Below are 13,528 nucleotides of genomic sequence, written 5' to 3' on the forward strand. Positions count from 1 at the left end.
CCTCTATCTTACACTACTAAGGGAAAGAAGCAAAGTATGGAGCACTGTGTATATTATGCCCCCGTCTATGTAAAAAGAGAGGAAAGGATAGATTCATATTTGCTTGTTTGCTTTTTAAAACAAAAAGTCTCTGGGAGGATACACAAGAAAATGATAACCATGATTATCCAGTAGGAACTGGGCAGATGTGGGGCAGGGATGAGAGGCAAACATTTCACTGTACATCTTTTCAGTTTTAAACTCTGGAACTACATGAACGTATTGCCTGCTCAGAAATTTAAGTAAGTTAATTTTTCAAATGCTCAAAAAAAAAATACAACAGAGTTGAAACAACAACACAAAAGTAAAGAAAAAATAGCCATCTCCAGCAATAGATTGCTAGGTATTCACTAAATATTTCTTCTTTGTCCTTGACAAACATTTGTTAGCCTCCCTTGCAGTTAGGTGAGATCATCAGAATGAGTTCTAGCCAATGAGATGTGGGCAGAAGTGGCATTTGCCACTGCAAGATCAGACTTATAAAAACCAAAAACATATATCCTCCGTGCTGCATTGGCTGGGAGTCAAGGCCCAGGATGACCTTGGAAGTCACATGTTTAAGACTGAAGAGTCTCTGGAGTTCCTAAATGCTATGTGATGAGAGTCCCAGCCTACTCTCCATCTGGAAAGGTCCTGAATTGTTCATGCAAAGAAGAAAAAGGGGAAATCAATTTCTACTCTATTAGAGCCATTAAACTTTTGGGAGTCTTTTTGCTAGCAATTTTCCCCAACCAATGCACTATCTTTAGTGTTAACAAATATGTTAATGTGTGTTAGTCAATCAGAACATGAAGTTGACCTTCCTAAGTTCCCAGGACTCAGTCAAGTTTAGAGCATTAAATAAAAGAGAAAGGTTGTGACCCCAACCCACCACATAAGATGACAGTGTTCCGTTACTCACGGCTGTGCCACTCTGGGAGGGCACACAAAGACTCTGCCTACTCATAGCGGCAGTCCTTGCAAACTCTCCTCGCAACCCGACTATAGCTGCAGGCGAAAGAGGAAACACAGACAAGCGTCAGGTGGAAGAGAAGAACTGGCCAGGACAGATTCTGGACAACTGAAACGGAGGTTTCTTTCCTCCCTGTCATCACTGGAAGCCTCCAGCCAGGTCACCTGATGACCATCTTCCCATCTTTCTAAAATAAGATGTGCTGGGAAACATGCTCTTGAGTCTAACATGGGCTTTCCGGACGGATGGGCTCGGGTTTGAGTCTCACTTTTACCTGATTACGATGGTGGTGAAGGTGTGGTAGCAGCACCATTTAAAAAAATCACATATTGGGGCTGGCCTGGTGGCAGAGTGGTTAAGTGCGCACATTCCACTTTGGTGGCCCAGGGTTCGCCAGTTTGGATCCCAGGTGCGGACATGGCACCGCTTGGCAAGCCATGCTGTAGTAGGCGTCCCACATATAAAGTAGAGGAAGATGGGCACGGATGTTAGCTCAGGGCCAGTCTTCCTCAGTAAAAAGAGGAGGATTGGTAGCAGTTAGCTCAGAGCTAATCTTCCTCAAAAAAAAATTAAAATTAAAATTAAAAAATCACATATGGATGGGTGTATGTACCATATTTTCTACACAATTATTTACTTTTTAAAAAATAAAACACTGCAAACACACATAAACACTACCCCACCTGTATTCCTTTCCCTTTCCTCCTCCCAGAAGAAATCATTTTCCTGATGTTAGTAAATATCCTTTTTACTTCCCGTTTTTGTATTTCTACCATTTATGTCTGAATCTCCAAGCAAAACAGGTTATTGTTATAAAATTTAAATAAATGGTATCACACTCTGCATTCGTTTACAACACTGTTTTTTTGGAGACTTACCCATATTGATACATGCAGACGCAGGTCATTCATTTTAACTGCTGTGTAATACTCTAATGCATGACTACATAGTTTATTTTTCCATTCCTCTCCTCATAACTAGGTTGTTTCCAATTTTTTGGTACTATAAAGGACACAGCTATCTTCTTGACCACATAATTGATGCTAGGAACCACACTAATCCTTTATACATACTGTTTCATTTGGTCCTCACAACACTAGGAGGTAGGTATTGTCATTTCCATTTTACAGATGAAGAAACTGAGGTGCATAAAAGTTCATGACTTGTCCAAAGTGACACACTGAGTGAGGGAATCAGAAGTCCAGCTGGAGTCTCAGTGACTCCAAAACTGTGCTTTCAGACGGTCCCCTATGTGCTTGGTGAGATGATCATGGATAATTAACCTGAGTCTTAGTTTTTCTTATCTATAAAATGAAGCAATCACCATCTCTGGCAATGGTTGAAAGAATTAACACTTATAATACATATTTTTTAAAAAAAGCAGCACAGTTAGACACTGACTCCCCACCCTGCCATTTTCTTTCCATTCACTTGATCCCTCGAGCTTTAGTCCCCTGCTTCTCTCATACAGACGCACTCACATAGTAACAGATCTCGCCTCTTCAGCCTCAGCCAGCTCCCTCCCGCCCTTGGCTACTTTTCTGTCCTCAGCTCCTAGATATAGACCTCTGCTCCTTTCTACTCAACATTTCCCTTACTTTACTTTTTAACATAAAAGTTTCTTTTTCATCCCTAAAATCAATCTAATATTTTGCATAAACACCTTCACCTGGACAGCATACAGTCCAGAATGTTTTTCAAAGAAAAGACGGATGATTTTTCAGAGTACTGTACTATGGGCATAAAATTGCAGGTTTGCAATTTATGAAATTCAATGGTTTTTTACGACGTTACTTCAGATGTTAGATAAATGTACAGTAAGTGCAAATGATAATCAAAACACTTGTTTCCATTCAAGAGATGAGTACATTCCATCTACTTGTGCCAAGAGGAGGAAAGATATGAAATAATTGAGTCTATCTGTTATGGGTTGAATTGAGTCCCCCAAAAATACATGTTGAAGACCTAACCCCCAGTGCCTCAGAACATGAACTTACTTGGAAATAGGGTTATTATAGACGTAATTAGTTAAAATGAGGTCATACTGGAATAAGGTAGGCCCTTAATGCAGTATGACTACATCCTTATTAAAAGAACGCCATGTGAAGAGATATGCACACAGGGAGAACACCACGCGAATGTGAAGGCAAGGATAAAAGAGAGGCACCTACAAGTCAAGCAACACCAAAGATTGCCAACAAACCACCAGAAGCTAGGAGAGAGGCGTGGACCAGATTCTCCCCCACAAGCCTCAGGAACAAACAATCCTACTGACAGCTTGATCCCGGACTTACAGCCTCCGGAACTGTGAGACAAATGTATGTTGCTTAAGCAACCCAGTCTGTGGTACTTTGTTACCCCTGGCAAACTAATACACTATTTAAATCACTCATTACGGAATTCAAATTCTACAAGTATGACCTTAAGGAGCCATAGAAAAGCAGAGTGTGCCCAAATATTTCTAAGCAAATAAATTGTGACTCAGATGTGTTTAGAGTTAAGAGTCAGACCTTTTACATGATACTTAAAACTAGCTGTGCCTGAGGTGAAGACAGCCCCTTTCTATCACCCAGCCTGGCTTCCTCACTCAGGCACACGATTGCTCTGAATAACTTCTATCTACTCTAACTCCACTAGGGGTTTGACAAGAATGCAAGATGTTGCCAAACCATTGCTTCCAGTGTTAAGTACAATGTTTTCAGACTTGACCAAGCAATTATTCCATAAAAGGGTAAAAATGATTTCTCAGAACCAATTCTGAGAAACTAAAACAAGGAATCACATAAAGGAAAACTGCTTCTTAGGTTCTTTTAAAATTAAGGAGTTTTTCTTAGAAAAATAAATTTCCCTTCCATACATGTGCCTTTATTTTCAAAGCCTACTTAGAACCCTAAGATTTTCAAATGGATTCATTTGTTCATACTTTCTGATCATCTATTATATTCAAAGCACTATGAGCCCGCGATGCATTCTGTATGTGTGTTGCGGGTGGAGGGGAAACAAGCTGGACAAAATTGAGAGGAGTTAACTTTCTACAGAGGGAGGAAGGAGAAAAAGGAGGATTTATCAGAGTTAGGTTAGTTATTATAAATGAAAGACATAGTTTAGTGAGAGATAGATATTAAACAAACAAATATCAATCCTGATAAGTCCTATATGGTATCAAAGAATGATACAAGGAACATAATTTAGATTAGGAGGTCAGAGAAAACCTCTCTGAAGAAGTAACACTTTAAGGTGAGTCCTAAAGGATAAGGAGTTGGCTATGTAAGGATTGAAGAGAAAGGGAAGAACATTCCAGGTAGAGAGACCAGCAATGTGAGACCATGAGATGAGAAAAAGCTTTGGGATGCTTGAGAACCAAAGGAAGGCCGGAGTGACCAGAAGACAATAAAAGCGTGAATGCAGGGAAGAGTCAGATAGAAGAGCCATGTTAAAGAATTGGTCTTTTATTTGAAGCCCAATGGGAAGCCAATGAAGAGTCTAAGGCAGGAGGGTGACCAGACTCAGTCTTTATTTTGAAAAAGACATTAGTTAGGACACTGCAGCAGTCCAAGCGACAGCTGATGGTAGTTTAGACCAGAGCGATGGCAGTCGTGATGGCAAGACATGCACAGACTCTGGACATATTTTCAAGGTAAAAAAACAGGATTTAGTATTAGACTGGATGTGGTTGTTAAAAAGGAAATGTCTAGAATGATTCCCAGGTTTCCGGCCTAACCAACTCGTTAGATGAAGGTGCTGGTTCCTAGAGTGGGGAAACCAGGAGGAAGAACACGGCTGAACATATTAAGTTTCAGATGTCTGTGATACACCTATGTGTTTATGAATCTAAGTTGAATATATAAGCCTGGAGAATAGAAGAGAGTCAGGATCAGACATACAAATTTGGGAATGACTGACATTTTGGTATTTACAGTCATGAGAATAGATATGTTCACAGGGGTCAGGTGGAGAGGGTGAGAAGAGGAGGGGAGGGGAGGGTAAGGGAAGGAAGCAGGCTGAGCTCCTAAGGTTCAGTTCTGAGCAACTCCAACATTTAAAGGATACACAGAGGATGAACACCTAGCAAAGGAAACTGAAGAAGCAGCCAGCACACTAGAAGGGAAACAAAAATTAGTACAAGTTTCCACTTCATAAAAAGGGAACAGACTGTACAAAGGTCGAGAAATAAATTACACCTCAGCTTCTGGTGAGAACTGTGAATAGTAGGGAGCAACATAATCAGATATACAGTGAAAAAAAATAATCTATGGAAGTGCAGAGTAAAAATAGAGAAAGGCAAGACCAGAGGCACGGAGATGCTTAGTTTCCATAATAAACAAAAAGCCTTTCATGAAAAGGCTTTCATCTGACTGCCTTTTATAAAAAGTGATTTTACAAAAAGGCAAGATGATATACTACTACTTCTTGCCAGAGAGTCAACGTTTTCACTGTTAATCAGAACAATTCATCCACGAGACGGGGAGGAACTGATTTCCCAGATTTTGCTTTGTGGTTAATAATCTGCTGTGCTGTATGTGTGCGTGTGCGCACACACACACACACACATACATACAGCTGTGTTTCCAAGAAACCACTATCTCACTGAAGGAAATGCTTTGTTTCCAATCTGTATGTGCACTCAAATTGAACATTTCCTGAGGCAGAGACGTCCTAGCAGACATGCGGGTCTGGAGCTGCTGGAGAGAAGGGTGACAAGTCATGAGCATATGAGTTACAGGAGAAGTCATGGCCACAGACAGGATCTTAAGTAGTGGTGAAAGTGAGAAGAGGTCCCAGAGCCAACGGTGGAAGTAGAAGAAGAGGCATCCACCAAGAAACTCCTAAGTTATTTTTGTTTAATATCTTTAAACAGAGAGTGAGTTACTGAACCTTGAATATTTCTTCTAAGATGATCAAATATGCCTTGGAAATTATTTCACTAAAACATCATTTAGAGACTCATCCCATACTTTTCAAGGTTTTCTTTTTCCCCCATCTATCAATATTTACAAGCAGAATTTGTATTTTTGGGCTTTTTGACAAGAACCAATAAAGTACACACGGTGTATATAGTATAAAGACTGACAATATCAACTCAAACAAGCACAAGAAATTCAAAGATGGAGCCTCAAGAAAACGAATTCAATATAATTTAATTTTAAAAGGTCTTAGGACTAACGGCTTGCCAATGTGACATTCATAGACAAGGAGAAGACAGAACTACACTGAAGAATCTTCTTGCCTAAAATTAGCAGAACTGATAAAAAGTACAGGCCACAATACATAAAAAAGCATAACCTAAGCACAAGCCAATGTAGTTTCAGTAAAGTAAAATCCAGTCTCAATAATCTAAGTAACTTCTCTGAATCAGTCAATAAGTGTAGGGTAAAAGCCATTTATACTCTGTAAAAGTTACTAATAAAATTCTGCACCAAAGAGGCCATTTTATAGAATAAAATGTGGTGGGGGTAGAAAATCCTCTGAAACTTGAAACACTTGGTCCTGGATTTACAAACCGTGTGATTGCCCTGAGAGCTAAAATAGGCTAAAAATATAAAGAAGATCTTAAGGGATTTAAGGGAACTCATGGATGACTGACAAATAATGTGCTCTTAGAGAACTTGGGAGATCTGCCTTATCTTGCAAAATTCCCTTGTCACCAGTTATTTGTTTTATTATCTCATTGTAGAAGAAAACTAGGCCCTAAACTAATCATTGGCTGCCAATGTCAGAGACAAATTATTAGCCTAAATGAACCACTGACGTAATCAGCATGGCACTTATATTAGCATAAAAACAACAACAATAAAGATACAGTTGAACCACTGACCAATCAGCTGAAGATTTTCTCAAGGTTTGGAATAGGTTGCAAGTGCCAATAAGATTTAACTGGAATTCTTTTGAAGTGGATTTTAATGGATTAGGAAGATAAAAGTTTGAAAACTATGACCTAAAATAAAAAGGGCAAACTAAAAAGATTTGTGTGTTTGTTTCCAGCTATATAAGTGTTAGGCAGGTCTAAAGTTCACACTCAGAAAGAATCAGCGTTCGATGCATGACATATTTTCTCAGCCTTTCTGAGAAGGTAGGATCCCAAGAGATACAGTTTCAGCCCTTAAAAACCTACAACATGGTTTACTGAACTTATCTCAAATTAATCCTGGTTATAAAAACCAAAGTTAACAATAGAAATAAAAATTTTAATTTACATGAAAAACTCTGCTAGTGACTTTGTTTCTGCTGAATATTTTCACCAAGCAAATAAAATAGTAAGACCTGCTGTGGATGCTTAGGTAGATGTCTTTCCATCAGCCAGAATGCCACATCTCTTACATTGCTGTACACAGACTGCCTGCAGGAAGCCATCTCGTCTGCTTTTGCTCCATGAGGTATCCTAATCTCATTTGAATATTGAACCAAAGTAGATAAGCCCACTTTAAGAATTTCTTCCTTATCTAGTCAGTTTCTCCTGTCCAAAGGTCATTATGGTCAAGAAGAACGACTGGAGGGATCCACTAAAAGCCAAAGCAATTTCATAACCATCATCATCAAAACAACGTCTTAAAGTTCATTACTACCACTAACAACATCTGCTGTCCTTTATGGAAGATGACTACTAAGCACAGAGGAATATGAAGACAACACGGGGCCGCTGTGCAGGTTAAAAGAGACAATGCAAATAAAGCCCCTGGCATAGTGCTTGGCATGAAACAAAGAGCTCAAAAATGGTAGTTGGGATTCCTGTCTCACTGTACTCCTTACAGCAACCCTGGGAGGAGGGAGTTCACCATTTCAAAGGTGACACTGTGGGTGGGGGCTTAGTGGGATTGACTCATTCAGCTGACAGAGCCCACACGCAGCAGCTCTCTTCACTACCACACCATACGCTGCTCTACCCACAAGGGAAGCTGTTCAGGAAGATGGTGAAGTCCCACTCGGGCTGGGAGTCAGTGCTGGTTTTAAACCTGGACTCTACCAGCTATGAAACATTCAGCAAGTATTGAAGCTCTCTGAATTGGTTTACTCATCTCAAGGACTTACCTCAGAGGATGATTTTGAGTCTTAAATGCTGGTACACTGTCAGAGGGCAATACATAATAGCATGCATGCATTCATTCATTCAGTAAACATTTACCAGGCTCCTACTAAGTGACAGGCGCTGTTCTAGTCAGAGTCCCCAAATTTATGTACATATCAGGAATCATCTGGGGAGCTTTTAAAAATTCCAACTCCCAGGCCACACCGAAGACCAATCAAATCACAACCCCTGGGGTCTGGACACAGGCATGAGTATCTGTAAAGCCTGCCAGGTGATCCAAAGTGCAGACAAGCTCAGAAACCACCGTGTTCCAGGGACCAGACTCAGCTCCTTTCCTGCAGGAGCTCCGGGTGCACTCATTCTGCTTTCCTAAACATCTCACACTTGGCTTCTCTTTTGGATTCCCACTGTGACTGCTTTAGCTCGGGTCTCAGAGCCTCTCCAAGAACTTGCTCACTTGTCTGTCCCCCTAGCACCAACACTTTGTCGGTCCTACACACAAGCCTAGCTCTGATCCTATCCATCCCATGCTTAGGATCACCAAATTAACTTCCTCTGGCTACCAACTCCTCAGCCTAGCCTTCAGAGCCCCCTACAAAAGGCAGCACCCCATCCCTCCAGCCCCTCTCCCTCTACCCCTTATGCTACTGATGACCCCAACTAACCAAACAACTCACTTTCCCCAGACACACCCCTTGTCTTCCAATCCACAAGCAGGCTCATTCTTACGGACAAAGAAAAGCATCCTCACAATATTACATGGTCTACTGCCAAATACAAAATAGCTTCTTCCTCAATTATAAAACAGTGTTCCTATAAACCATGGTAACCTTGGTTTTAGGGAGGCTAACATACCTTTAATTTCACAATTTTATATAATTTCAGATTAAACACACAAAAAAATTCCTTTTACCTTATTTTAAGGAGTGGCTGGGTCACCCACTTCTTTAACTTCCGTCTCCCAAATGCAGTTTTAGTATGGTCTAAAACCCAAAGTAAACTTCCTTTGGTTTTCATATCAGTCTAAGAAAGTCCAGAAAACAAGTTTTATTAATTACACAATTGTGCTAGTTGTTCATGTGCCATAATTATTCCATAAACCCCAATTTTAAATGCCCATACTTAATACACATTTAAATACACATACCTAGCACAAAGTACAGCTCATAACAAGTGTTCATTCTATATTTGATGAATGACTATATACATGCACAAACACACATATATATCTATACGCACACAAGATATAAAGTATTGATATTTAGTACAGAAAAGGGATAGTTAGCATGTAGCTTTTGGTAAAGGCTATGTGTAGTTTTTAGTTAAGTAAGAATAAATTACTGAGAAGCCTCTTATGAAACATGTTTGTCCTCAGCATCTTAAAAATATAACTGTATACTTTCCTGTCTTGGGAAGGAGAGTGAAAATAATTTAATTCTCCTTTGGCCATTCAGTATATTCTGTTTCCTAAGTCTTACCATTGTAACGCTCGATGCTCTCAAGACAATACTGAACAAATGCTGGGGAAAGAAGGGAGCCTGCACTGCACTCTTGGAATTTACCCTGGAAGGGCCTCATTTTAGTCTGTTTTATTAAATCCTTATAAAGGTTTATCTATCTATGCTTTGTCACTTGAAAGTGAAGCCATAAAAAAAATTACGATTAACTAGAGATGGTAGTTAATTTTAACCAAGCTTTTATCATATTACTAAAAGTCTATTAATAGGTTTGAATCTTATTTGGAACATAAAATTGTGGTTTTCAATTGAATGGTTTTTTTTTTAACTTTTCCTTTTCCTTCAAATCAACAAGCAGGTACTTAGAGAACCCTTCCTATGTGCTCAGTAGTACGACTGGTAAGGTATAGTAAGACATGGCCCTTCCTCAGGGCACTTACATCCAAGAATAAAAGAAAATTATAAGGAGACATAATTAGGGCATAATGCCACCTGGCAGAAACCAACTGGAAAAGTCCCGACGTAAGTTCCCCAGGTCTTAGGAATTTAAAGCAGAGCACACACAGAAGCTACAGTGGTCACGGAGGGCTCCCTGGAGTATGAGCTAAGCAGGCAGAGCTGGCCTACAAGGGCAGTCCAGATCAGCAGCTGCACCATCCCTCTGACACAGGAGCCCCAGTGACCTGACCACAGCACAGCGTCCCCTGAAGAGGACGGTGGAGGGGAATCATTCTCCAGTTACCTGGCATCCCTGGAGAAGCAGGCTCAGACCAGAGAGGGGAAGATGGGAGAGACACAAGTCTTGTTACACCTTCGCTCTCCCTGACACCCAGCCCCCTGCCCATCACCCTTTTCCACTGCTTTATGGTACAGAGGCCAAAATTGAAGTGCAAAGATAGGCAGAAGATGCTAATTCTCAGCTTCTGTTTCTACAAGGGCTCACATCCCAATAATGAAAGAGATTTTAAAGGGTATTTCGATTACAGTTGATTTTTGCCTTAGGAATTTGATTTCAGAACTGATTCCACTGTAGTAGGATTTGAACAGGGAGGATGTAGCAGAAGGAAGGAAAGCTTCAAATGCCAGCATTGTGTCTGCAGGCTTTGACAGTGAGCTCTTCTTCAGCCAAGAAATGTCCTTTTATTCCTACTACTTGTTTCCTATCATGCGGATGTATATACAGTCGTGTCAATTAACGACAGGGATACGTTCTGAGAAATGTGTTGTTAGGTGATGTCATCATTGTGCAAACATCATAGCGTTATACAAACCTAGATGGTATAGCCTACTACACACCTAGGCTCTATGGTACTAATCTTATGGGACTATCATCATATATGCTGTTCATCACTGATAAACGTCGTTGTGTAGTGCATGAATGTACAGCTGATGAGCAAGACTTGCAGGAAAGACTCTCAACTTCTGGATAAATGGAATGACAAGATAAAAATGTTATTGAATAAAAGTAAGGCTGACTCTAGTAGACAAAGATAGCTGGGAGTAAGAAGAAACTAAGTGAAAGAAACTAGTTAGTAATAAATCCAGGAGTCAGGAGAATAAATTCAGCATTTACTTTAATTCACAGAACTAATAAATATTTTTGAAGAGCTTTAAATCATTTGAGTCAGATGGTCCAGCTTCTCCACTACTTACTCAAATGACTTGGAACTGCTTTTACTTCTATGATTTTATCTTATAATAACATTAGTTTTAAAATGTAATATCTCACATTTCCAATTGATAATAAATGAAAGCAATAATTTTAACGTCTCCATTATCTTCCTAATTCATCAAAATGCAAACAATGATGAAAGTTTGTGAAGCGAAATACTATGCATCTTACAGTCTGAGTATCACAGTAACTTGTTTTATATGCTGGATAATGAAATAAGACTGCAGACATTTCAATAAAAAGTTAAAGGTATGTAGAAAAAATATAACCAGCGGACCAAAACAATCCACTTCATATTAATTTTCAAAGATGATGTCCTTCTAAAGAAATATTTGATACAGAAATTATCAGGATGAGCATGCCATTTCAATCATTAAAAAAGCTCCACAGCTCCCACAGTAACTAGGGAAGTACCTAATGTATTTGATTCTCCAAAAATTGAGCACTGCAGTTATCAGTTAATAAACAGATGACAGGCAGAACAGTCAGCTGAAGACAATATTGTTATTTTCACCTGCACTCCTATGAACAGATGGACACCTTATTCCAATTTTTTTTCAAAACCATTTTGAACCAATGAGTCTTTTGTTTATCTAACCTGATTCTGCAGAATTTCAAGATTCCTCAATGTCGTTCCATTAATTGTCATAAATTCCATTTCACCCGAGAACTGTTTAAAATTCCTATAAAAGAATGAAATATGAGCCATGATGTAAGTAAAGAAATTTTTAAAACTAATTTAGGCACTGAAAATATTCTGGTAACCTTAGGAGAAAAGTTAGCTCTGATAGGAAATCAAACCAAAAGGAGTAAAAAGAATATTCACCTTTTGAATATTGTCAGCTATTGATGCTGGTGCCGTTAAAAAGAATGATGCAAAAGAAGGACAGCTGCTCTCACACCAAAATAAGGACAAGGAAGGGAAGTCAATGGTACCACCATTTTTCTGTTTTTTCTTTACATTTCCAGGAATAAACCCAAACATAATCTTTTATTATTGGTGGAGCAAGTGGTAATATCTTTAGGAAAAGCTATGCAAATTAACTAGAAAAATATGTCAAGACACTTAAAAAAGTTCTCCTCCTTATTCTTTAGCATGTGATCATCTTGATAAACTCTTTAACAGCTTTTAATCAAGTTTGATCTGTACAACAAACGTTATTTACCCTGTAATTAACAACACACATTAGTGTTACTAATGTTTTATAGAGTATGAAACTGAAAAGTGGCAGAAATTATTTCTTTAAGCTCAAGGAATTTACATTTTCCTTGTGTCCTTGTAACTATCCCAAACAAGATTAAAAGTTCAATAAATTTCAAATAGACTTGAGTATTGAGTTGCCATATGATTAATAAATTTATGCACAATTCCAATTTTGTCCTTATTAGTCTTTCATGTTAAAAATATATTCATCAATGCATTACTAATACAGTAATTCAATTTCCTTTAGAAGCCATTCCCTTGACATTTCTATCAACAGCTCTTACAGACTTACTGGCTTATTTTGAAAGGCAAGAAAAATAACGCAAGTCGCTAAACCATTTGGAGAGAAAGCATGAATGCTTGCATTATAAATCTAACCACACTTATTACGGCTGTAATGGGATTTAAATACAATCCAGTTTCCCTAGCCAGTTATGGAAACAAGCTTCATCCAAGAATCTAGAGCCTAAAATCAGAGCCAGTGCTCACTGAGAGATGCCTTCACGTCTAGATGACTCCTGCATCTAAAGCTCCAGAGCCCTGAAACAGAAAGAACTTACTGCATACTCGGAATGTTGCCTAGCAACTGAATGCTGTCCTGTGGCAGTGTAATTTATCTGTGACAAGTTTGACCTAGCTTCCAAAGGAGGATAACTTATCGATGATTTTCAAAGGGAAGCAACTCCAACACTGACTGATAGAAGGTGTATGTGGCCCTTTGTCTCCTTGTAGCAGTTAATTTGCCTTGCATTACAGCAATTTATGCTCTTCTGTTACCCTCATTAATAGACTGAAGCTCCTTGAAGGGAAGGGTTATTTATGTCTTAGACCTTTTGCAGCACCTGCAGAGCCTAACAGAAGGTAGATGCTCAGCAAATGTCTGCCATCTTCCTATGGGAAAGCCAGTTTGGGTTTGTTTGTCTCCTTTGAGACACCAAGCTCAGAAACATCTGTGAAACACGCAGGGACAGTAATAAGATATAAGACATTATTTTCAAGAAGAAACAATCAGGTAGTGATTGGTTGTGTAGGTAACAGGTGTTTAACAGCTTCATGGCCAAAGATCCAAGCTGGAAGAGCCGATAGCCTGGACTATAAGTTGCAATCTAACCAACTGTCATGCGTTTAAATATAAGTCATTTAATTCTCCTGTTCCTCACAGTTAGGTTTAACCTACACA

The 13,528-nt window shown here is 39.1% G+C and overlaps 1 protein-coding gene across 1 annotated transcript in view; it reads right to left on the reverse strand.

Moving 5' to 3' along the window:
- MSH3 (mutS homolog 3) overlaps positions 1-13,528 on the reverse strand; it is a 158,437-nt gene that overhangs the window by 91,431 nt on the left and 53,478 nt on the right. Inside the window, exons 11-12 of the mRNA XM_046667722.1 lie at positions 11,743-11,827; positions 8,929-9,038 (exon numbers count right to left, since the gene is read on the reverse strand). Coding sequence (XP_046523678.1) covers positions 8,929-9,038; positions 11,743-11,827 — 195 coding nt within the window. The remainder of the gene's footprint in view (positions 1-8,928; positions 9,039-11,742; positions 11,828-13,528) is intronic.

This window comes from Equus quagga, chromosome 7 (genome assembly GCF_021613505.1).
Source record: "Equus quagga isolate Etosha38 chromosome 7, UCLA_HA_Equagga_1.0, whole genome shotgun sequence".
Classification (NCBI taxonomy): domain Eukaryota; kingdom Metazoa; phylum Chordata; class Mammalia; order Perissodactyla; family Equidae; genus Equus; species Equus quagga.